At 38.5% G+C, this 25,293-nt stretch overlaps 1 protein-coding gene across 2 annotated transcripts in view; it reads left to right on the top strand.

Moving 5' to 3' along the window:
- The window catches only part of BMPR2 (bone morphogenetic protein receptor type 2), a 102,990-nt gene that overhangs the window by 68,983 nt on the left and 8,714 nt on the right, over positions 1 to 25,293 (top strand). For both annotated transcript variants that reach the window (XM_015289366.4, NM_001001465.2), the window contains 9 exons: positions 8,134 to 8,244; positions 8,735 to 8,826; positions 10,742 to 10,972; positions 14,388 to 14,502; positions 16,123 to 16,283; positions 17,714 to 17,861; positions 18,810 to 18,946; positions 22,336 to 22,508; positions 23,606 to 24,885. In XM_015289366.4, the coding sequence (XP_015144852.1) occupies positions 8,134 to 8,244; positions 8,735 to 8,826; positions 10,742 to 10,972; positions 14,388 to 14,502; positions 16,123 to 16,283; positions 17,714 to 17,861; positions 18,810 to 18,946; positions 22,336 to 22,508; positions 23,606 to 24,885 (2,448 nt within the window). The remainder of the gene's footprint in view (positions 1 to 8,133; positions 8,245 to 8,734; positions 8,827 to 10,741; positions 10,973 to 14,387; positions 14,503 to 16,122; positions 16,284 to 17,713; positions 17,862 to 18,809; positions 18,947 to 22,335; positions 22,509 to 23,605; positions 24,886 to 25,293) is intronic.

Consider the following 25,293-nt stretch of genomic DNA (forward strand, 5'->3'; position numbering starts at 1 on the left):
AGGAAGAGCCGTTAGAGATTGCATAACCCACTCCTTTGCCAAAGAAATTACCACACATGCTTAATTCTTAAATTTTATGTATCAGCACAGCCCTCAGTTTTCAAAACAAACAAAGATAATGAATCCAATATGTGCAGCCTGGACTGCTGGTAGATGCTCCTCCAGAAGAGGATGGGGACTGGGGAAGGGAATCCACCTCTGACCACTTGGGCACAGGGAGCTCCCTTTGAGAAAAGGCCCAGAGAATTCCCATCCAACCTGCAGACTGACAGCAGGTTTCCAAAGATGTCTGCCCAACTTCAGCTGTAGCAGACTTCCTCTGGAGCATGCTATGGAAAATTATACAGCTTAAGCTGTAAAATCTCTATGTTCAGGCATCCTCTGAGGAGCTCAGGGGACCTGCGGTGCATTGTTGCCAGGTCGGGATATTACTGCAGCACTCATGGGGGTCTGGTGTTTACTGAAAGCCCAGGGTGTGGATGTCTGCAAGATTACCTGAGATTCTGCTCACCTCTGACATATAAACAGAAATGTTAGCACTCCAGCTGTGAAGAAAAGTACAAAAAGATGCCGTGACAGATACTTCAATATATGCATGATTTTATATAAAAGTATGATAGTGAATGCAAACTGGAAAGATATCAGTGACTGCTTAAACATTTTCTTCAAATAATGAGATGACTGGAAATAGTGCAAACTTTCTGCACCAACTGAACTTTTCAGTCCTCAGTAGAAAACAAGGATTTGCTCTTGAGTCTGGGCAAGAAACATCCATTTTCAGTTATGAAAGAAAATTGCCTTAGGTTTACTGCTTGGCAGGGTTGTTTTGCTAAGGAATGTTGCACCATCTCTCACAAAAAAATACTCTTCCCATTGTGCTTTTCATCTGTGCCAGCACCACATGCTCAGTCTTTTTCCACAGAAGTTTCTTTGGTAACCTCAGCCATTGTGTACTCAGACGCTTGGATGTAAAATAGTGGTTCTTACTTGAACCTTGCTTTGATTTTTGCTGGTGGTCACAGCAATCTGTACTAGATATTTACATTTTACACTGTCTTAGGTTATTACAAAATTTTGATGTGGATTAAATTTTATTACTAAGTTGTCAAATGCTGACAGAAGGGTACGGTCTCTCTTCAAATTTACAGATGCTTAAAACAGAAATAAGGTAATACTTATTTTAAAGCACGCACCTATAAAAGTTTAGGTGCATGGCAAAAAAAGTCTGCAGGGAAAAAGAAGTTTAGGAAATGCTGTTTTTTTTTTCCTTTCATTATTCTCAGCTGGCCATATGAGCAGCAGGGTTTGCCTTGGGGAACCCAGGCTGTGGCAGGCAGGTTGGAACTTCCAACCTAAGCTATTCTGTGATTGGATATTTGTATGGAAAACTGGAAATAGCTCCTGCTGGAGTTCATTGTGGAGATCTGTAGAGAGTAACTCGAGAGGTATTGCAGCCTTATGGTACCAGCTTAACTGAGAATGTGGGTTTGAATGCATTTAGCTGTGTGACTGGGTTTTCTCTTTGTGTGTTGAAAAGTCTACTGTAATATCTAAAAGGCTGCTAATGTATGTTTCTTTCTTACAAGTTCTCTGCTTGATTTTTTTCTTTTACATGTTCTTCCCTGAACTGAACAATTTCAAGATTCGCTTGAAGTAATTTGAATCATTTTGATATGTTGTTTATATTGGAGGTATTCTTATTATTTACTCTTGACATGCTGAAGACTGAGCCCTCACATTGCAGGGTGGTGGATCAGCAATGAGGTAGAGCTTGGTAACAAATGGTTGGCCTGGCTTGCATAGTAAGGTCCATTTCATATAACTGTGTGTAGGTTGAGCAGATAAACAGATTATTCCTTGTACATTATGCATAGATGTTTTATAAGCAACCACAGAGTATTTAAATTAAAAAAAAATCATCATCATCATCATCATATAAGTACAAATAAGTATTTTTTTCCTTTTTTTAATGCAGAAACTGGAAAATAAAGCATACTTACCATGACATTGTTAACCTGGCAGAAAATACAAAGGAGTTTATAGGCTTTTGGAATAGTTGATAATCACATATTTTTTCAAAAAGCTGAGACTTTGTTGTCATAAAAGTTATAGGCAGCGACTGAGAGAAGAAATGGAACTTGAAACACAAGTAGAATTAATCATGCTCACAGAGTCCCTTTTGCAGTTTGCAGAGTAAGTTTGCAGTCCTCTACAGCTGAAGGCCACATTGTCTGCATGCTTCAGCCTTTCCTCTCGAGTTGTGTTTATGATTTAAATGTAAGGTTTCCCTCATGTTTCTGATCTCATCCTTAATATCATTATCATTCCTAAATAGAAAAGCAACTTCTGTAACAGACTGGCAATGAACATATTGAATCGATCACATCAAAGAAATAGTTGTAGGATGGCGTTAAGACTCCACTTCTTTTTAAAGTGATCTGCATGGACAGATCTCTGCGTAGCTGTGTAATTGTGCTGACTTTGATCAGAGTCCACGCAGCTGGAGTTGTTTTGAAGAATCAGATGTTACTATGCTGTGAAGGTTGAATGATGGTGTTCTCCTTATTTTTTGGTGACTACTGTAACTTGGTAGTTACTTGGTGTTAGGGTAGTTTAACATTTTGATACCAGCTGGAATGCTACTTGGCCCCTGCAACACATTGATACCAGAAATTCTGTGGGAGCACAGGTAAATTTTTAAAAACTGGTTTTCATTATAGACAGTAATTGAAGTATTTTTCTAACCCGCTGTTATATGGTGCTTATCTAAACTTAAGCACACACATGTATTTTCTAGAATTATTTACTACTGTGTGACAAATACACAGCTGTGAGTCATTTACTTGAAAAGCAGGCAGCTGATTTTTAACAATTTGAGTGAAAAACTTTGATAACAATACAAGGGTCTGGCAGAAATTGGTTTGACATGCGAACATCCTGTATTATGTGGCCACCTCTATTTCCAAATTACAGTTATCAGAACACAAATACAAAGGTATTCGGGGTTGTTTTCATACTACGTATGTAGATACTTATATAGAGTGTACGTGTGTGTGTGTGTACATCTCTATACTTAGCATTCAAAAATCTCAAAGTCTAGAGTTTCATATTCAGTCATTTAAAGAGAAGGAAACAACGTAATTGCTTTCATTGTTCTAAGGGCATCTCCTTGGTTAGCTTTATGTTGTGATTCAGTCTTATTTACATAACCAAATATTTCGCCATGGGATTCCTAGTTTTTGAACATGGCAAACACTCGCCGTTCTCATAGCTTCCTTAAGATTTCTTATCCTAACAGCAATCTCTGCTGTGTCCCAGGTTTGATGCCCAGGGGATGAAGATCTTGCAGGCAGCAACAGTGAGCCCTTGGGCTATAGTGCTTTAGCAGCTTTGATGCTTTCTCCTCCTGATTTTCCACTCGGTACCTTGCACTTTCAGCAATAGTTTTAGAGTCAATAGTCTGATGCACTATGAATTGGAAAATGTGGCAATTCTGTATGGGTTCCCATGGTCTCTCAGCAAAGACTGGAATGTTTTGCCTTCACAGCACAGACTATGGCCCTTGAACTGACAGTAACATATCCGGTGGTGGATAACGGAGGCTTTATCATAGAAACTTTGGATTGTTTGAGTTGGAAGGGCCCCTTAAGGAGCATCTGGTCCAACTGCCCTGCAATAAACAGGGACACCTACAGCTAGATCATGTTGCTCAGAGCCCCATGTCTACAGGAATGGGGCATCCACTGCCTCTCTGGGCACCCTGTTCCAGTGCTTCGCTACCCTCAGTGTAATAAACTTCTTCCATATATCCAATCTGTTTATCTGGAGGGAAGATGCACTATGGGCAAGGACAGCGAGGGTGCAGATGGCCAGAGGTGTCATGGTGTTTGCTGATGGGAAGGGAAAGCACGGGAATCTTCCACGTTCCTTTTGGCTTCAAAGGAGGAGTGCTGAAATGTTTACAGGCTCTTTTGCCATTGGCCATCGTTACCTGGTTTTGTCCCAGTTTCCTTTTTTTCTCAGAATGTTCTTTGGTAATAGGATAAATGCTGATTTTTAAAATATGAAAATAAAACATACAGAAGAGGCATTCATTTTTGAAAGTTAAATTACAGAAAAATAAAAGAAGAAGCCTTTTCAACCGCAGATGCAGATCGCAATGCTTCAGCACTAATTAATATTACAAGCTTATGTTTATAGTGGAAAAATTAATTGGAAGGAAAAATATTATTCCTCATGATGTCATTAGCACTGTTGGCATTTTTCTTTCGTTGTCATCTCTGAGGAGAGTTAGGAAAGCAGCAGTAGGAAAATTGTGTGTGGTAATATGAAAGCTAAATTTTAAAATCTGATTTACCAAAGATATTGTAGCAGTGTTTGGCAGCTATTATGGCAGAGATGTCTTAGGGGAGGAAAGAGAAATGCCTGACAGTGTGCATAGGGAGTATCAGAAGTGCAGGGCCAGGTTCAGCCTGATGACTGGTTTCTGACCAAGCACTGGAAGCATTGCTCTGAAATGCCTTATTTGTGAATGCCTTTGATGAAATTCTCCCCCTACACTGGGTCTGTTGTACTTGGGGTTTGGAACACAGAAACAAGCTCTGTGCTGCTGGCAGGGTCGGCACACTGCTGGGAGCAGCGCTCTGCGGGTTACCAGCTGCTCCCCAGCCAGGAGGAGGGCATCTCGATTTTAATCACTTGTGCTGCTTTTTTTGTGTGTGTGTGTGTGTGCTTAGCAGGCTGCTGATAGTGTTTGTCATGATATTTCTTCATGATGTAATGGGTGCACTTCAGAAATTATTACAGCAGAATTACTGGTAGAATTGTTTCCAGACAGAAGTGCTGGGTGCCTTCTAAATAGCGCAGGCATTGGTTACGCTTTGTTTCTTTAAGCTGCAGCTTGAAGAGTCAGTAGCTCTGTGCTCCCTTTCCCACACAAACAGGTTGGCTCTGATGATGACTTGGGCCTTACAACAGCTTTTGGTGACTTATTCTTGTTTCAAGCAGTTCTGTTTTAGATTGGAAGCTGAAGTAGGAATTTTTTCATTCTCTCTGCTAAGTAGTAACAAAAATTTCACCATGGAAGAAGCAAATATACTAACCCCTGCTTACACAGCATAAACTTGAGGGAGCTTTGCTGATAGTCTGTGTACAAGGGTGGGTAGATTTGTGCTCCGTAATCAACTCTACAATTATTACATTTCCTACAGACGGCAGCTCATCCTCTCAGCATGTCTTCCTATGAATTCCTATGTGTTGAGGGACATGGTTTAGCGGGAACCATTGGTGAAGGGCGAATGGTTGGACTGGATGATCCTGTGGGTCTTTTCCAACCTTAGCGATTCTATGATTCTATGAATTCAAACTGTTGTTTTTTTATGCAATACAGTGGTTTGGGAATAATATTGGGATACCAATATTCTTGGTCTGGTATTTGAAGGTAGTGTCTAAAAGTTGATGCAGTTCCTTCTGTTTGTCACTGAAGAAATACCCAAACATTGTTGATGATCCCAAAAGATTGAATCAGATTATTGAACAGCAGTTATGCATATTCAAAACAGTGTCTTACCCACCCATATGAACTTGAACTGTACACTACTAATCTGTTGAAATGTTCGGTTACCATCACTGAGGAAATGATCCTGAAATTTGTAAAAGTTGCTTGACAGTCTGGCAGTAGTAATTCCTACTGTAGGACTGACTGCGACTATCGAATAGTTGACAACACTGTTTTAAAATGTTTATAAGAAGGAAAAATTGGTTCAGGATAAGCCAATTTTATGTTTTGTTAAGAAACAGCTCTGCTTTAAAAAAAAAAAAAAAAAAAGTAAGTTTATTTTCCTGTTGAACAGCAGGAAAGTTCTTTACAGTTATTTGGCGAATGCAGAGATACCACTGAAGATAAAAAGTTTCCAGAGGGAATGGTCCATCAAGGACCAAGAACGCAATGATCGCTTTTCTCGATGTGTTTTTCTACTACTGATCTCCACAAAACTTTGTTATTTGGGACTTCTTGTTGCTGCCAGGCCCCATAATACATTTAATCACATGCTTCTAATGGGAGAAAGCCAGTGTACAAATGCTGCCAGACTCCCTAAGTAGCTGGTGCACCTCAGAATACCCTTCCCTGGCCCATGCTAGGAGCGGAGAAGCAGCAAAATCCTGTTCCAGAAGGCAGGAAGGAAGCAGGATGGTGCCCAGGTGGGAGGGGTGTGCTGTCGGCCCTTGGATTCTAAGAGTAGCGAGAATGGAGCAATCAGACTTGGGCATTAGATAATGTTTGGGAAACAGTTGTGGAAATGACTACTGTATAGGCAGTAGGAGGACTGTAAATGGCTACACGCTGATTATGTGGCCCAGAAAATACAGCAGAGGTTATAGCAGGAAGCTCTGCCCCTCATAACCTGCATTATTTTAGTGTCAAGATGGTATCTAACACCATCTTGAACTGATGTAAAAGAAACCAAACAACGTTACGTATATGCAAATATGTATGTGTGTTTCTGTCTGCATTTTTATTGATAAGCAAAAAAAATTAAGCTATTCCATTTACAAAAATAGAATAGTCAAAATTATGATTTTCCTGCCAACAATTATACATTTTCATGCTCTTATGTAGTATTTTATATTGCTTTGTGTCATATAAGGTTCCTTTATGTTGCGTTTTTTAAATATATAGTCTGTGAGTGGGTGTGTATAGGTACATAGTTTGAGTTCATAATCTAGGTGAAAACTGGAACCTCGGGTTTTTAATCTCCAAATGATAGAAATCCCAACTATGATTGCATAGCACAGTGCTCTGTGGCAGTAGTGATGGCATTTCTTTTGACAGGACAACTTGGAATTTGATAGTGTCGTGATTACCATGAGCTCCCTCTTTTAGAAGGGTTTCTCTGATATGTGCTGTGTGTTATTTTTGAGGGGTAATTTTTCAGGTAAATAATCACATCTTAAATGCACTCTATTTGTTTTTTTGTTTGGTTGTTTTTGTTTTTGTTTTTATTTTTGTTGTTTTGTTTTACCAACTTTTTAGTAGTTCTGCTTACCATGACAACTTTGTAAAAATGGATGCTGATGTTTTTCACGCTTGATTTCTTTTCTTATCTATTTCTCCAGTGTTCATCCATGCTGGGAACTGGAATAAATGAATCGTGTTTAACTTCCTATGAATGCAGTTTAAGCAGTGAATTTGTCTGTTTATTCAACTAGTGTAGACTGGGATAAATTTTATTTCAGTCTCACCTAAGAATTTACCTAATGTTTAAGCCTTGTGTGCATTATATATTTTGTGGTTTTAGAATAGTTAGGTCTTGTTATAAGTCTTTTAAGGAGTACTTTTAGCAGTATATAAGACAAGTTTAAACATAGTTCGCAAACTTGGTTTTAAAGCCAAGGTAAATGAGGTCTTGTAGTGCCACATTCCTGTGCTTCTGACATCAGAGGAATATCTGCAGTAAGAAATTTCTGTGTTAAAGTGGCTGAATATTTACATGCCTGAAAGAAGCAAGATTGGAATCTGATGTGGAGTAGCAGTAAGGTAACCACTGAAGACAGAAACAAATGTTTACATTAAAACTCTTTCCCCCTCCCTCAGAAAATAGTGAGATGCAGTGAAATCAAATTGGATTTTTGTTTAAATAAAAAAAAAAAAGTGTTTTTAAAAGGCTAAATATGAATTGCAACATTATTAGCCTTTTTAAAATTTATTTTACTTTTTTACTGAGGCTTTCATTCTAGTGGTGGAATAATAATAATAATAAATAAGCTTAAGGTTATAAGCCTGATTCGTAACAGGGAACTTGATTAAGAAATTGTTAGCTGAGCAGGAGTGCCTCAGTTTCACCTTGGATGGCTGTGCTGAGCTTTTCCAGATAGAAAGGAGATTCACTTTCAGGTTCCAGTGCCTTTCTCTGATGCCTTTTGTTGGCAGTGAAGGAGTAGGGAAAGCTGCAGATCAGCTGGGCTTGAGATGATTAGCTCCCCTGTCACCCTTGGATTTTAAGAGGGAAAAGAGTTTAGTGCAATTTCTTGTAATCAAGAATATGTGTTTTTTTCCTCATTGTAATAACATTTTTTTTACAGACCTGACTTTTTCAAATTTACTATTAGAGTCTTCATCTTGTTTTCTTTCAGATTCTTCTCATTCTTTTCATCGGGATGAGACGATAGTCATTGTCCTTGCATCTGTGTCTGTACTAGCTGTCTTGATTGCTGCTCTGTTCTTTGGATACAGAATGCTTGCAGGTAGAGTTGGATGACCCTATTTTTTAATATTGTTCTTCAGACTGTTTCTCAAAATTACGCATATGTTTTGCCTTCTCCCCATGTCTCTCATACGTGTTTGTATGTAATGCTCCCCTTTCTTCTCTCTAACATTTTTTGGTGATATTCCTTTCATAACAGTTCAGAGAGATTTATGATTCTCTTTCCAAGTTGGCATTTTGGGGCCTGCTTTTTCCCAAGGTATCCTCTACTCAACACACTAACACAGTAACTTACAGTTACTGCCAATGATATTTAATTATCAAAACAGGTGTGTGGCAGGTTGCTTTAAGTTTGTAGCTGTCAGCACCTTCGCTGCTGATTTTACTAATTCAGAAGAATTTAGAGGATTCCTTTCTATTTACATACACTATGTGTTAGTGCCAAGTCCAAGGCAAGTTTGCATTTTCACGTACAGTTATGTCACAAAAACAGAAAGTGTCTGATTCCCTTCCCATTCCTTTCTGTACAGGAGACCGTAAACAAGGATTGCACAGTATGAACATGATGGAGGCAGCAGCATCAGAGCCCTCATTGGATCTGGACAATCTTAAGTTACTGGAGGTAAATGTTCAGCTGTTTCTTAATCATTTTTTTTTCCAATGTAAGAAAAAAATTTTTTACAGTAGTTATATTTTGTCTGGTTTTGTTAGCAGTATTGTATTAGCTAGAGCACATTCTATCCTGAAAAGAAAATATTAAATGCTGGAAAGTGATTAATGGGGACGAGGGGAATTTAAATGTGCTGTATTTCAGCATTGCATCAAACTCCTTTTCTTTTACTCAACTCTGATCACTTTAAGTACAATATCCTACAGAAGTCACCTGAAGTGCTTTAGTAACACCTATTGGAGTATAGAATTTACTGTAGGTAGGGCTATGTATTTCCATAGTTGTGCTTTTATGTATTGTCATTAATCACAGTGGAGTACTCTGTACTTCCATGGTAGTAAGGGGCCAACTAGAACCTTCAGCTGAGCTTGGTGTCAGATGCATCATCAGAAACCTGAAAAATGTTATACTTTCACTTGGTACTTAGTAGAACTTGCATGTAATTTGTAAAAGCTTTTTGCTAGAAAAAATATCAGTATAGTGACTGTGAAAGAGATTGAGAGAGGTACTTTTCTTCCTGTTGCCCATCAAAATTGCAATCAGAGATGCTGGCTGCAGGCATGACATCCTCCTGCAGTGTGCTCTGGGCAATGGGGAAACTAACCTGCAAAGAAACTTGGGTGGCTTCTGCCAACAAAAAGTACTGGAGGCAGAGTTCACAAGAGTACAAAGGCGCGTATTGTACGAGTGTGTAAAGCCTCAGATGAAATCACTCATATGATTGGTAGTCTTGAAAAAAGCATCAGCTTTGTTGGAGAGATCTACTACAGGGTCTTCTGTCTTCTTTCTTAAACATTGAGTTGACATCTCACTTCCAGCCATAGGGCGTCACAGAAAAAAAAAATGTCTTCACCTGTGCTTGCTTTTTCACATCTCTGGTAGAGATGTGAACATACTGTGTGTTTGTACCTTGAACTGACTGACTTTGCAGTCCACTATGAGGACTCTCTGACATTGGAGGACTGAGAAATGAAAAGTATTATCTGTTAAATGATATTTTCTGCTAAACAATATTATTATTTTTAGAATCATTACTTTATAATTCCTTCTGCTTTCCCCTCCTCCTCTATTTGTATGTATTTCTAAAAGTAAAAAGATACTTGTCTATGAAAACCTTACATTTTTACATTCAGGTCTTCCTGTAAACTATTTGAATGCAATAGACTTAAATTCTTATGTAGTTAGTGTTTTGAGCTTTAGAAATTAGGACTCTTCTTGAAGGTGGTCTAGTGTTCTGGTTTAGAACAGAGATTGCATCTTTCTTCAGTTGCCATGGAGATGGAAAAGGCTTTTCTGTGAAGACAGTCTTAACATTGTGGGAGCTAGAATAAAGATTTACAGGTAGCACAGAGTTGATTATTCCTTCCTATTAAAACTCATTTATCTTCTTCGGAATCTGTTTTGCACTGCAAATGCATGTAGGGTCGTTATTAACCTAAAACGTATGGCTTGTAAAGCTATCCTAAGCCTAAAATGTATAGCTGGAGTTAATTAAAATTGATCACATAAAAGCTATAAATGTTTAATAGTCAAAAGTTTAATAAGAGAATTATCAGCATAACGCATATGGATTTATTGATGTTCTATATAAAATGGCTGAATAGGTTATTTACAGTTTATTTAATGGGTATGCAGACTGTAGGTCAATTTAGTAATACAGATCTCGGTGGGCCTATCCTAGGATTTCCAGCTCCAAAATCTCTTTTATGACAGTATTCTAATTCTGGTCTTCAGTACAAAGTATTTGTTATTTCCCACAGTGTAATTGAGTATAAAAGTTGGTATATAATCTTTGTTGAGTGCGATCTCTGATTTTTGCCCTTACTTGTTATTGAATGAACTAATTATTTACTTTTTTTTTTTGCAGTTGATTGGCCGGGGTCGATACGGAGCAGTGTACAAAGGCTCCCTAGATGAACGCCCCGTTGCTGTGAAAGTATTTTCTTTTGCTAATCGTCAAAACTTTGTCAATGAGAGGAATATTTACAGGATTCCACTGATGGAACATGACAACATTGCCCGCTTCATTGTGGGAGACGAGAGATTCACTGCAGATGGGCGTATGGAATATTTATTGGTGATGGAATATTATCCCAATGTAAGTGCTTCAGAGAAATCAATTGGATTTGTTTAGATTCCTAAGAATAGCCACATAAAAAGGATGTACTTCAGCCTCTGACAATTCTTGCACAGTAGCCACCTTTGCCTGGTGTAATGTAAAAATGATCCATATACATACAATTTTGATGAACTGTAGTATGTTTTCCTGTTATACCCTTTAAGGTTACCCAGTTACTGCTACCAAATGTAGTCTTACAAATTCTTGGCTGTAATATTTTGCTTTTGGTTATATTGCGGGTTTTTTTTTAATCAACTGTGGAATAATCAAGGGCAGTATTTGAAGAATAGTTTTTACTTAAAAAAATAATTAGTAAACTTAAAACTACTTGATGTAAAAAACATTACACTTCCATCAAGGTCATTGCAACCTCACTCAGTAGCTGCAGCTGGCAAGGGTTTTCTACAACAAAACATAAGGCAGCCAGTGTTGTTGTTTGTGGCACTATAAATCGTGAGGTGTTTTTATACTGCTACCTTCTTTAAAGCTTCCTGTGGCATACCCTACTTGTTTTGTTATACCATACATTGATACTGAAGAAGTTTTAAAGCAGTGTTGCTTTGCAGAACCGTATCTTCCGTTCTCTCCGCACAGCACAATTCTTTGAACACAAATTCAAAACAGTCAATCTGGTTTTGCTGTTTTCTTGAATGAAAGACTTTTAGTTGACACGTAATTCGATTGGAAATTTTGTGTCTTCTATAAACAGGATCTGCTGTTAACAATCTACTTGAATGCACAGATGAGGCTTACAACATATTATCGGATACTTTCCCAATATGGTGTTAAAAACAGCAATATTAGCCTGAAATCAATCCACTGGTGGTTTGGAAGTCATTGGAAAAAGTGCACAGCAGGTGTAATTAAGGCACAGTACAGTCCTTAATTCAGTGAGCAGATGTTCTGCTGTTTGCTGAGCTAACAGCAGGGAAGGAACCCTGCTGTGGAAGTGCTACTAGAAGGGAATGGCGCCATTCAAACTGTAGTCATAAAACTTGCTTCAATAAGAGGCAACACATGCAAGACGTGCAGCTGAAATACTCCCCATCCAAAACATCATTTTTCTGGGAAGAAGGTTTCCTTCTTGGAAGTAGAAACGCACAAAATAGAACATTTTAACATAGAAAATTGTTTTTGGTGTTGCTTGGGTGAAAGCAAGACAGATTAAATTAAACCAAATCATGATATTATCCCAACACCAAACAGATGAATGTGCAGGAGCAAGTAATAAAATGGGGGATATGTGTGTTGGCTGATCAACACGCTGTTGTGATGCTGCAGTGAGATACAGCAGGTAAATGAGCAGTGCGTAAGTTGTGAGGGATGATACAGCATAATTTAGATAATAGTCACAGAATTGTGTCCCTGGTGCTCAAACATTCATGTCTTTTTAGAACAATTGAAACGTTTTTTAAACAGTGGAGCTTTATGGTTGGCAGAACAAAACAATCAGTTTTATCAAAAGTCATAATCAAAACAAATGTCCTCATTTTAATGCTTGAACTCATGACTCTAAAAAGAATGATCTCCAGTACAGATCTCCCTCTCAAAATCTTAACTAAAACTAGTTGTCATTTATACTGAACTTCACTAAGAGCGTAAAATCACAGCTCTTAGCCAGCTTAAGAATATGTGGTGGTTAGAAAGCTCTGAGATCATTATATGATGTTTCCCACTTAGGCCACAACAATAGTATCATTGCCTCCATTAGAATGGGCTGGAGTGATGGATAAAGTGGAGATTTATGCATCAGAAGATATGTGATCCATATTGGACTGTGCAGTCTACCTGCATATAATTTAAGTCTATAGATAAGCAAACCATTTCATCTGAGTATTTCACATTTTACATGTTATCACATGCGGACTTGAGTAAAGAGAGGACTACACCTGAGATTTAGGCCTGGCATAGTGACCAGAATTTTTGTGAACCTCTTGTTTAGGATTTGGGATTTATTGCTATGGTAGTACTGAAAGGAAGCTGGTAGGAGTCCTTGTACTTCTTGTAAATAATTTCACATTTTCCTTATCACCTATGGCTTTGTTACTCACTTGTAAATGAATTCTCAGGTTGTTCTTACCAAAATCTATCTGAAGTTTGCATGACAGTATTTTAAATAACTAAAAAAAAGAAAATTCTCGTCAAAGTTTACATGTGCATAGTGATGTTGGGTCTGTTTTCACCAAGGAGGATATCTGTTTATGGGTTCCTTATTCCATACAGTCCAAATCTGAAAAGCTGCAAGACTTTTGTAATTTTATTAAGGGGTGTCAGTAATTGGCTTTTAGTTTTAGCACTGGATTAAAAAAAATTCTAAGTCTTCAGTCATTTTAAATGTTGGTTATCTGTGTGCATCCATTTGAACTGTGCGTGTATTATGTACCTGAATACTGACTTCAAATGGACTGAAATGGCAAATGCTTGCAGTTATTTTTAACCAAGTGTTACTTAACTGATGTGTCAATCAAGTGTTTTTATTTGCAGCTATGATGGTAGGATGTTGCATTTTAGTGCATCTTTATGATTAAAAATTTAAACAGGCAGAAGATGGTAGTCATAGTCATAAATAACCATTACAATATGCATGCAGAGAAGGCTGGACCTCTTGTTCTTTATGCTTGGGGATCTGCTTTGTTTAAACCGAGGATATTGTTACTGAGGACTGTGCATAAAAACGCACACAGACATTACAGTCGTAGACCTGCCCCTTTTGTCATGTTGTCTGTGTTTCTAGAATATTTCACTGTCACAATTGACACTCTTTGTTTTTAAGATTTCACTGTAAATGATAATGATTTCTTTTTTTAAAAAAAGAACCAGCATTTTATTCACATTTGAATTCTCTTTTTAAAAAAGTATGAAATCCTTTTTTCCCATTTCTTCAGTGTATGTTGACTCGCTCTTAATCTGAGCCTTCTTTGAGCTTTTTTGTTTCAATGACTGAACTAATCACAGCAGATGAGATGCCGGTGAGAGATGTTCAGTGTTCTGTAAATGCTAAGGGTTCAAAGTCCACTAATCAGTAATCCCAGCTGTTACGTCTGCAGGTACCCTTCTCCTTCTGTTGTTCAGTAACAACTTTTTAAGAATAAAAGAAATTAGTATTTTTCTTTTGTCTGTAATACTTTACTCATAAAGGCAATCTCTGTTATTATGCAATGTAAGTTACATTTTCTTTTCAGTTTCCTTACATAAACTGAATGGCACCACTAAAAATTAATGAAACTTTGATCTAATCTTGTGCTTTATAACATCTGGGTAAACACAGAAGCAGTTGCAGGAATATGACATTCAAGAGCAATGGGTAAAACTATCCTCCTTCAAGATTTTGACTTGATTATTCATTTTGCAACTTGGTAATTATTTTAATCTAGCATTATTTCATTTTTGATAGGGTTCACTGTGCAAATATCTGAGTCTCCACACAAGTGACTGGGTGAGCTCTTGCCGGCTGGCACATTCTATAACCAGGGGCTTGGCGTACCTGCACACAGAGCTACCTCGAGGAGGTAAGGCCAAGAAGGGATGCCAGAGTGTTCAAGATGTTGCCATTTCTGTCAGGTAGAAGATTGCTGCCTTTATTTTTCATTTGTGACAGTACAGTGAGTAGGAAATGTTTAATCCAAATAGAGATTCCTCACAACTTATATGTACAACTTATGTGTTTTTCCTATTGAGCAATTCCACTGTGGGCTGTGCCAGTGACGCTTGCATGAAAACAGGGAGTAAGAGCCAGCAGTGTCCCAGAGACAGACAAGAGGAGGAGGCAGAGCTGTGCAGTGCTGCTGTATCATGGCAACAGATTACTGGAGACCTGAAGCACTGGGTGTCTGTCTAATAGAGAGCGAGCAGATGGAGTGTTCTGTTTGTTTACTGCAGTTCCAGCACAAACCAGCAAAGCAATTTTTAGTTTGTGTGTGAACTGTATATGTGAAAAATAACTACATTTCTTAACTCCACTGTAGTTTTATCGTATCTCTTGGTTTTTGTTGAAGGGTGAGGTCCCATTCTTCTCTGTATATAAACGATATTGCTGAATTTTTAGTTATTTGTTAGAACACTGGATCTGACAACATGTTGATATATCTATTTTATCTCTGCTCATTCGCTTCAGCCCACCGTTTCAGCCAGTGAAGTATCACAATTATGTAACAGGTATTCTGTGCTATAACAGGCTGCAGAATGTGGCCTGGCACTGAAGCATTAGCTTTTTGGCAATAAATAAAAGGATGGCAATATGAATTCTACATGAAGGTGCTAATGTTGAGATTAAAGTCCTAAACCGTATATCTCAAATGTTAAGCACCAGCTCTACAAAAGAATGGAAACTGATGATACTGTTAAAAGTGCAAGGCTGAAAATACCTAAATCAGTATTCCTATGTGTGATTGAAACTGCAGCTATCGTCTTAACATCATTGTCTAGAAATATGCAGACAGGTGTGTTCATTAGCAGACAGAAGATGTGTAAACCTTCCATCATAAAGAAGAGACAGCCATAGGCTGAACTGGATGAGCTAGAAAGTAACTCACAGAGTAGAATAAACTGCATAGTTAACTGGTTCTGTAGTGCTTGCTGTTTTACTAAATAAATTGCATGTGAATGAGGAACGACTGATATTACTCTTTGGAAAAGATCAAATCCCTTGCAGGAATAACATGTACAGATTCTCTGGAATAATATTGTCTACATATCTTCTGAATAGATGCCAATCCCAATTATAATTTAAGTAGCTGGTATTGCACTGAACAGAGGACTGTAGGTATGAAAGAGAACATTTGGAATGGCTGTCAGGGCTGTAGCAGTAGGTCTGTGCTTAAGTACATAGTGTCTTCCCTGCCAAAATCATGCTGCAATATCCTTTGGAAATAAGCTTACTGGCAAACACTAAACCTGTATGCAATGGTAACCCAGTATAAAGTGTAAAGGCAGTGAAGCTCTGAGTGCCAGTCTGTTTTCTTTAGATAGCATACTGCAGAGCTCATTATAAGGAAGCAAATATATTAGCTTTCTACAAGATAAGTTGATTTTCTGTTTATAATAGGTGAGCAGACTTAATGAGGTTCTCTCATTTTGCCAAACAGTAGAACTGCTCAAATAATAACAAGCACTTTCATATGTCCAAATAGACCATTACAAACCTGCAATATCCCATCGTGACTTGAACAGCCGCAATGTACTGGTAAAGAATGATGGAACATGTGTAATTAGCGATTTTGGGCTCTCCATGAAGTTAACTGGAAACAGACTGGTGCGCCCAGGTGAGGAAGATAATGCAGCCATTAGCGAGGTAAGTACAAATAAAGATAAGCCAGCATATAAAGGAAGACAAATTAATATGGAAGTAACATGGAGAAAGAGATGTTGTAAGGTTGATATTATGGTGGTACAATTCTTTTGATGGGGAATTGCTGCAGTAGGGGCAGCCTTGGAGGTGGAAGCTTTGCATATGAGAGATGATATATGCAAGGGGGTATGGTTACAGAGGTTACAAAGATGTGGGTGCAAGCCCCATGAGTCTTGTGCTGCAAACATTACTTAAGCCCAGACAGTCTTTGGAAATTGAGGAAGGAAGATTTTTCTTCTTTTTTTTCTTTTTTTTTCCCTCCCCTTCCATGTCCTACAACCACTTATTTCTCTGTGTGTCATCTGTAATTTGATGGACTTTAAATAGATACAACAGGGAAAATAAATGTGCGTAGAAAGGCATGGATCAGTTGACAACAAACTAGGACAAAATAATGGGGGAAGCTTGAAAGAGTAAACTATGAGAAAAGATTGAAGTAATTAGAGTTGTTTAGTCTAGTGAAGTAAAGATGGAGGCAAGTCTTCAAATATGTAAACAAGTGCTACAAAGAGAAAGGAACAAACTGTTTGTGGTCAGTTTGGATTGGAAGAAAGGTAATGGGATTATTTTGTAGGTTAGTTTAGGCTAGTTGTGAAGAAACCTTTTGAATCTGCAGAAGTCAGGGACTGCTAGGGAAGACTGTAGAATTTGCATCCTTCTGTGATTTTAAGGAACACACTGGAAAAGCATCTGATAGGAATGGGTTACAATGGTTTCCGGGCAGAAAGAGGAAACTGAGTTCTTAAGCTTTGTTTTCGATGATGCAATGATTCAGAAAGTGCTTGCTTTTTATTATTTTTTTAATAAGCATAAATGGCCAGACATTTCAATATGGGCTACTCAAATAATAGTTTAAACAAAGACTGAAAGCCCCCTGCTGCCTCAGGATAATTGTCATCTGTGCTTTTACAGTGAGTCTTTACATTTCATTTACAGAATGTTTCACAGTGCTAATCAGCATCCTTTAGAAAGCAAGTGTTACAGTAGTAATATCTAGTGCACAGGTGCTTTTTTTAGATCTCCTCTCGCTGAAGAAAGAATGGGGAAACCATTATTTAAAAAATAGGGATGTACAATAGTCCTTTGACAAAGTACTGTCCCGTAAGGACTGATGAATGACTGCTCTAATCTAATATAGGTTTTAGTGAGACTAGGCCGCTGATAAGAGTAGCAGCTGAGGGCATTGATTAGAAGAGAATTGTATTTTCCATCTTAACTTCTAGAAAACACTGAAATATATTAAAAACCAAAAAAAAAAAAAAAACCCAACATGCATGCACCAAAAAAAATCGATAAAGAACTCAAAACCTTTACAATAAAATTGAATTTGGAAATTACTTCTTGATTTAAAGCTTTGATTTTTGCCTTTCCAGGTCGGTACAATCCGCTATATGGCCCCAGAAGTGCTTGAAGGAGCAGTGAACTTAAGGGACTGTGAATCTGCTTTGAAACAAGTAGATATGTATGCACTAGGCCTCATCTACTGGGAGATATTTATGCGATGTACAGACCTCTTCCCAGGTAACTAAAAGAACTAGAAGAAACAATCAGAGAAGAAATATTAGTTCCTAGTCATGGCTTTTTAAAGTGAAGAAGGGAAATAATTTATCATTCGTTTTTTACTGTTAAGCTGGTGCCATCTAGCGTTTGAGATGGTTATTGTTAACAGTACACTGTGTTGGTGACTGCAGCGAGGATCATGCTGACAGACTTCAGATTGCCTGTTAAAGCAATTTGCAGGCCACACGGCAGTGCTGTTTGAATACTGTTGTTATTGTCCAGATCTCATGAGCGCTGGTAGTTGGATTGATGGCAAAGGCAGTACTTTCAGTACTTAGACCTGATATAGTGCCCAAAATATCTTACAGACCTTCCTCATGAACAAGTGGATGGAAAAGTGCTGTAATTTAATGTGCTATTTATCCATTCATACTTTTTCTTGTCACTATTGAAAATAAAATTCAGGTAACATGAATCTTGTAAAATAAAACTGGAGGAAATAAACTGTTAACATGCAAAAAAAGGTATAGTGACCTCCATCTTCTTCCTGAGTTATAGCATATAGAGTTAATATGACATGCAGTATTCCCTCTGTAGTTAAGCAGTTGCACTGTACATGCAGGGGCTTGTAATCTGTTTGGATTTCCTCCCAGAGTATGCTTAATGTTGACATTTCACAGGCATTAGGTGTCATCCTCAGGCTCCAGGACATTCTGAAGGTGCCCCTCAGTCAATAAAATTTGAAGATGTTTTGAGAGCTTTTCAAACAAGACTTAATTCATTTGTAGTTAATTCAGCATTTCTGGGGACAGGGAGGGAAGCGGAAGAGCGTAGGTTTGAGGGTGGAGTCAGAATATCTTGATAGGCAACAACTCTGATGCTGCCTTTCATCACTTGAAAGCCCTTGCCCTGCCTTCCCCCCCCACCCCCCCAGTCTGTGACTTTGTTCATTCTCTCTTTTGCTAACAGGGGAATCTGTGCCAGAGTACCAGATGGCTTTCCAGACAGAAGTCGGAAACCATCCCACTTTTGAAGATATGCAAGTCTTGGTGTCCAGGGAAAAACAAAGACCAAAATTCCCAGAAGCATGGAAAGAGAACAGCTTGGTGAGATAGAATAAGTACTAAGAAACAATCAAGCCAGCTATAAAGTGGTATCATTTCTTAAAAGCAATTTTTATATTTGGATCAAATGCCCACATATTCTCTGGATGCTGGATGAGAAATATTTTATGCCTTTTGAAATCTAACAGACTAGTAATGCATTTAGATAGTAGGCAAAATGTAATCCTCCAATACTGAAGTTTCACGAGCATTTTTAATAAACTGTTTCTGAAGAAGTATAGTCCTCAGAATTTGTAGTGGCTACAGTTTATAGCAATTATAACTACGCTCAGAAATTTATGTGGCTTCATTTGATCTACAGTTTTTATTTGCAAAAGTAAAAGCAGAGTAATGCTGTTTGTTGTTTTGAATTAGTAATGCTATGGCTTAGAGCCTTGCTTGCTGCTGCAGGCTGACAAGTTACTGCAAGTCAGCTGAACTCTGGTAAGAGTCTGTGTGCTTGCTTTCATCTGCAGCAAAGGTGAGGTAATGCGACTCCCCTTAGCGTGGTGGGGGTTGTTTCTTTTATAACAAGCACAGTGAAATGTCGACAGTCTCTGGGTTCCACCTGGTAACATGATGGCGTATTTAAGCAAGCATGGAAATTCACATATTTGACTCATCTAAAAAGATAGTTTTAGGAATTCACTTTCTGAAATGATGCCTTTTAATCTTCAGAGACTTTGCTAGTTGATAAGTATGTAGCTACTGTGCAGATAATGGGGAGCCTAAGGCCTCATCTCTGCTGGTACTTGTAAATATGTATGAAACCATTTTCAGAGAGGAGCATAGCCTCTGGTATTAACAGTGCTATAAAACATGTTGTAACTGAGTTGGGAGCTTCATAGAGAACTTCTCTTACTGCACAGTTTGAGCCAGTCTTAACAAAAGCTGAAAAATAAAAATCCACACCCAAACTGTATAGGAAATCAAGCAGCGACTGTTTTAACTACAGCCATGTTGGCAAATGTGGTGTTGGAAGAACCTGAGCTCGACAGCTCGTTTTGAAGACAGTTCAAACAAGCAATTAAAGGTTTGTTTTGTTTTGCAGGCTACCATTTTAAATGCCAGTTGTGTTCTTATAAATTGATAGACTCCAGTATTAGTAGACACTGACCTAGTATTACGATCCCCATATGTAAACTGTTTAATACATTCTTTGTGGTGTCACTAACATTTTTTCAACAATCCAAAATAATAATAAAATAATGTTCAGCCTTAAGGATGGATGTATATCATCACTTTACAAGAGAAGAAATAAAAAACAGTAACCTGTAGTTCTCTAATAGGTATTAAAAAACGCGTTCCACCCTATGCTAGTCTAGGATAACATCTCAGTAAGCACTCTAGAAGAGATGTCTTAGAAAAATAATCTCACCCTGGACCCAGGTCCTTACCTCCTGTGTCTTACATAGGAGATAAAAAGCTTCTCTCCATTATTTTAAGGTATGCTGACATGTTAGATTAAAACACTTTCAGGCGTATTGATTTATTAGAGATATCTATGTACTCTTTTCCTTTTAGAAATACAATTAAAAACCAAATTGTTTAGGTCGCATAATTAAGGCATTCTAAAGATGTGGAATCCCCATTTTATGATTACTTATGCAGTCTCAGTCTGCTTCTTGAACACTTTTTATGATATAGACCTTGATTAGTGGTATTGTTTTTCACAGTATGAATCAACAATCTGAGCAGATGATGTGCATAAAATAATGTCAGGGTGATAAACTGAGTTGGAATGTTACCAGCATTTCTGTTTCACTTGCCAAGCCCAAACCAGGGACTATGCTTGATTTCAAAGGTCGAGACAGAAGGATATTAGTAAAATAAAAATAATGCAACTTGCTATCTTTCACCTTTTTTTTCTCAATGGTGAATGTTGAAGTAGATTCCTTTGAACCTGAAATAAATAGAAAATGCATTATTATGATAAATGTGAAGCTTTAGAACTTCAGTCTTGTTAACTATCTATACTGTCATCACTGTGTTCCTTTCAGTATCCTTTAAACACTGAAAGAAAAAGATTTGCTGGAGGAGAGACCAGTAAATTTAATAATGATTACATTTACAGCTGGTGAAACCTGCAGAGAAGAGCTTTAAATAGGAGCAAGATAGGAGATGAGGGTGTCCACTGACTTAAAGATGCAACTAGATTGCAACTAACTGAAATACTAAAAACTGAATGAAGCCTTTTATTTTGGTAGAGAAAACGTATCAAGTATTCCATGCTGACATTGTCCCTGATGGTGTTTTCAGACTTGCATCCCTCAGCTGCAAGTGGTTTAACTGCTTAGCCTCTCTGATTGATTGTGGGAAGGGAGTTAGAAGATTTCCTTGTGTGGGAGCTCATCCCCACCTGTGCAGCCGTAGCTGCATCACTGAGCAGCAGTGACTTGCCAGATGCAAGTGATGCCAGAAGCCTGCTCTGTGGGCGAGGAGCTCTTCACTAACAGGCAGAGCTACTCCTGGCTTTTCCTGCCAGAAGCGAACAAGGCAGTTCTGGCACAGAAACAATCAGCAGGCCCTACTGAATGCTTCAGTGCCCAGCTGGGGCTGTTAACAGTCACTGGTGCTGGAGAGATTAAAGCTGAGCCGAGATGTGAGACATCCTGGCAAACGGTGGGCTGTCATTGGGCAGCAGGGGCCCATAAGCGTCTGCCTGTTTTCTGTGCTCAGGATGCTGTAGGAGCAGAAATGTTCAGTGCTCGTAATTTCAGTTGTCTCCAGGTCTTTGACCATAAGGCAGCATGATTTGATGGTCTTGAGCTCTAATCCTGACTGCCCCATTCACCCCACAGTGTGATCCCAGGGAAGTGTGTCTGTTTCCATTTCTCTGTCTGTTAAACAAGGGCAGCAGTAATCTCCTCCCATAGTGCAGCCAAATTCATTGATATTTATGAGGTATTTGAATGTTACATTAGTGGACAGAAGAAGAAAAGCCTGATGAACTGGGCAAGGCTGTGTCAATTGCATACAGTGCAGGGCAGCAAAGCAGGGACCATTAGCTGAATTGTGAGGACGCCAACTATGGTGTTTCCAGAGCCACCACCAAATCCTTTTATGTGACTTTCATAAAGCAGGGAGAATGAGCATATGTACATAAGCAAGGGCAGGCTGAAGGTTGCATGAAGAACTCTAATTTTTCCTAAATAATTATCTTCCCAGTTTGTGCGTATGAGGTATGATAATATTAGTCCTGCACCGCTGTTGTTACTAGCATAAACTACCATGGAGCGAAATCGTGTTGTGTGTCTTCCATTTCTTTTTCTCATCAACTTGTGATTATTTTCATCCATGCAGAATGCTGTCATAGAACAGTGAATTAGAAGCACAATATAAAGGGAAAATAATGTAAGAAAAAGTGGTTTTGTTTGTCTGTCTCACGGCAGGCTGTGAGATCACTTAAAGAAACAATCGAAGACTGCTGGGATCAAGATGCTGAAGCTCGATTAACTGCCCAATGTGCTGAGGAGAGAATGGCAGAACTCATGATGATTTGGGAGAGAAATAAATCAGTTAGTCCAACAGTCAATCCAATGTCAACTGCCATGCAGAATGAGCGGTAAGAAGAGAAAAAATTGATTTTAGTCAGCAATGAATGTCCAATGCTTAGCTCACTCTAGGAAGCTAGAACACACCATTCACTTAACGTTTCTGCGTAATGTTTAAACATGTTATGGGGGCTAGTCTGCATATGGGTTTTGTGTATGATCTTGATTGTTTTTATTGCATGAATCCACAAAATAAACATTTTAATGGCATTGGATTCTTACAGTCGCCGGAATTCAGACACCTTGTATGTAAACAACTGTTTTTATCACAGTGAGGCCCGTTAAGCTGAGTTTAGACAAACTATCCAAACAAGCTTAAAAAGACATAAAGTGACTATGAATTGTGTTTAAAGACTCTTCTCTAAGTGATGCATTGAACTTCTGTTTAAAATATTCTGCTATAAGCTATGAGCGTTCAGACAGTAAGAGTTCAGGAAATCACCAAGACTCGAATTTATAGCTATTCAGTTTAAGAACTACAGAGTACTTGTTAAAGTCATTGTTATTCTGGCCCAGTGAGAGAGATGATGAGTGCATCTCTTCTCCTGTTATAAATGATGCAAGAATGAGAATTTGCAGAACTGACATTAGTGCTAAAATATTACACACCAGAGATCTGGATTTGAGAGAAGGGTAGTGTTAGCAGGGTTTCTCATGAAATATTTCTGTTTAAAGCATGGAACACCTAAATTGTTAAAATTATACATTTTTCATGGTTTAGGAGCTTCTGACTCTTTCCTAGCATCATTTTCTGCATCCTATACTCTTGAGTATACTTCTTGTTTCCCTTCTTCAGCATCACTTCTCTGCAACTAGAGCAGTGCCTTAGCAATGAACTGTACAAATACAAGTATTGGACAAATAGGAGAAAATTGCTGTTATGTGATTTACTTGTGTTAATAATATTTGTGTCAAAACTGCTGTCCTAGTAAAATGATGTTCTGCTTCCCAGGATTTTTCAAAGAGGATCTCAGTTTTTTTATTGTATCTGTCCTTAGTTTATGCATGAAAAGAAATAGACATTCAGCTCTCTTAAATTAGAGACTTTATAATATGTGGCAATATTTACATATATGATCTTAATATCACTGATTTTTTTTTCTTAAAGGAACTTGTCACATCATAGACGAGTGTCAAAAATAAGGCCGTATCCAGATTATTCTTCTTCTTCCTACATTGAAGATTCAATCCACCACACTGACAGCATAGTGAAGAACATTTCGTCTGAACATTCGATGTCCACTACGCCGCTGACTTCAGGGGAAAAGAATAGAAACTCCATTAACTATGAGCGGCAACAAGCACAAGCTCGCATCCCTAGTCCTGAGACAAGTGTCACCAGTTTGTCCACCAATACTACTACCACCAATACAACTGGCCTCACTCCTAGCACTGGCATGACCACCATATCTGAAATACCTTATTCAGATGAAACAAACTTACATACTACAAATGTCATGCAGCCAGGTGGGCCCACGCCAGTTTGTCTGCAGCTAACAGAGGAGGATTTAGAGACAAATAAACTGGATCCAAAAGAAGTAGATAAGAATCTGAAAGAAAGTTCTGATGAGAATCTGATGGAACATTCGCTCAAGCAGTTTAGTGGACCAGATCCACTCAGCAGCACTAGTTCCAGCTTGCTTTATCCGTTGATAAAACTTGCAGTAGAGGTGACAGGACAACAGGATTTCACACAAGCTAGTAACGGTCAAGCATGTTTGATTCCAGATGTCCCATCTGCTCAGGTCTATCCTTTACCCAAGCAACAGAACCTTCCGAAGAGGCCTACTAGCCTTCCTCTAAACACCAAAAATTCAACGAAGGAGCCACGGTTAAAATTTGGTGGCAAGCACAAATCAAACTTGAAGCAAGTTGAAACAGGTGTTGCCAAGATGAACACTATCAATGCTGCAGAACCTCATGTGGTGACCGTTACCATGAATGGAGTGGCTGGTAGAACCCACAGCATAAACTCTCATGCTGGCACAACCCAGTATGCCAATGGGGCAGTGCCGTCTGGTCAGACAGCCAGTTCAGTAGCACAGAGGGCCCAGGAAATGCTTCAGAACCAGTTCAGTGGAGAGGATAGTCGACTGAATATTAATTCAAGCCCTGATGAGCATGAACCATTGTTGAGGCGGGAGCAGCAGGTTGGCCATGATGAAGGTGTTCTGGACCGCCTAGTAGACAGGAGAGAGCGACAACTTGATAATGGCCGAACAAATGTTAATAACAATAACAGTAATCCGTGTCCAGTGCAAGACACAGCTACACTCAGTATCCAGAATGTAGCCAGAAATCCTGGGCAGACTCAGACTAGAAGAGCACAGAGGCCTAATTCGCTGGATCTATCCGCCACAAATAGTTTGGATAGCAGTAGTATGCAGTGTAAGTGCCAGCAGAACTTGAACAAGGTTCCCTGATGAATTTTTTTGCTGAACAACTATGTATATCTGCTTGAAAATACTTCTGTGTCCCCTTTCACTCCTCAAAGCGTGCCTACTAATCTCATATGAATTCAATTTCTATCAGAACTATTTCAGTCTTCTCGATAAATTCCTCTGTTCGGTCCTTATCAGCTCCAGAATGTTTTAGGTCATTATCTTCTTTCCACATACATGGAAAAAATCTGTCCTATTCTGTCTACTTTGATACAGGGAAGGGAGCAATTTCTACTCTTGTTATTTGTTGCGAGGCATCTACCTTAGTAGTGGCAAAGGTTATTGAAATGTCTCCTGTTCCTTCCTTCAGGGACACATTTTGCCTTCTTGTCCTTATTTTTCATCATTCATAAGA

The sequence above is a fragment of the Gallus gallus genome, chromosome 7 (assembly GCF_016699485.2).
Source record: "Gallus gallus isolate bGalGal1 chromosome 7, bGalGal1.mat.broiler.GRCg7b, whole genome shotgun sequence".
Classification (NCBI taxonomy): domain Eukaryota; kingdom Metazoa; phylum Chordata; class Aves; order Galliformes; family Phasianidae; genus Gallus; species Gallus gallus.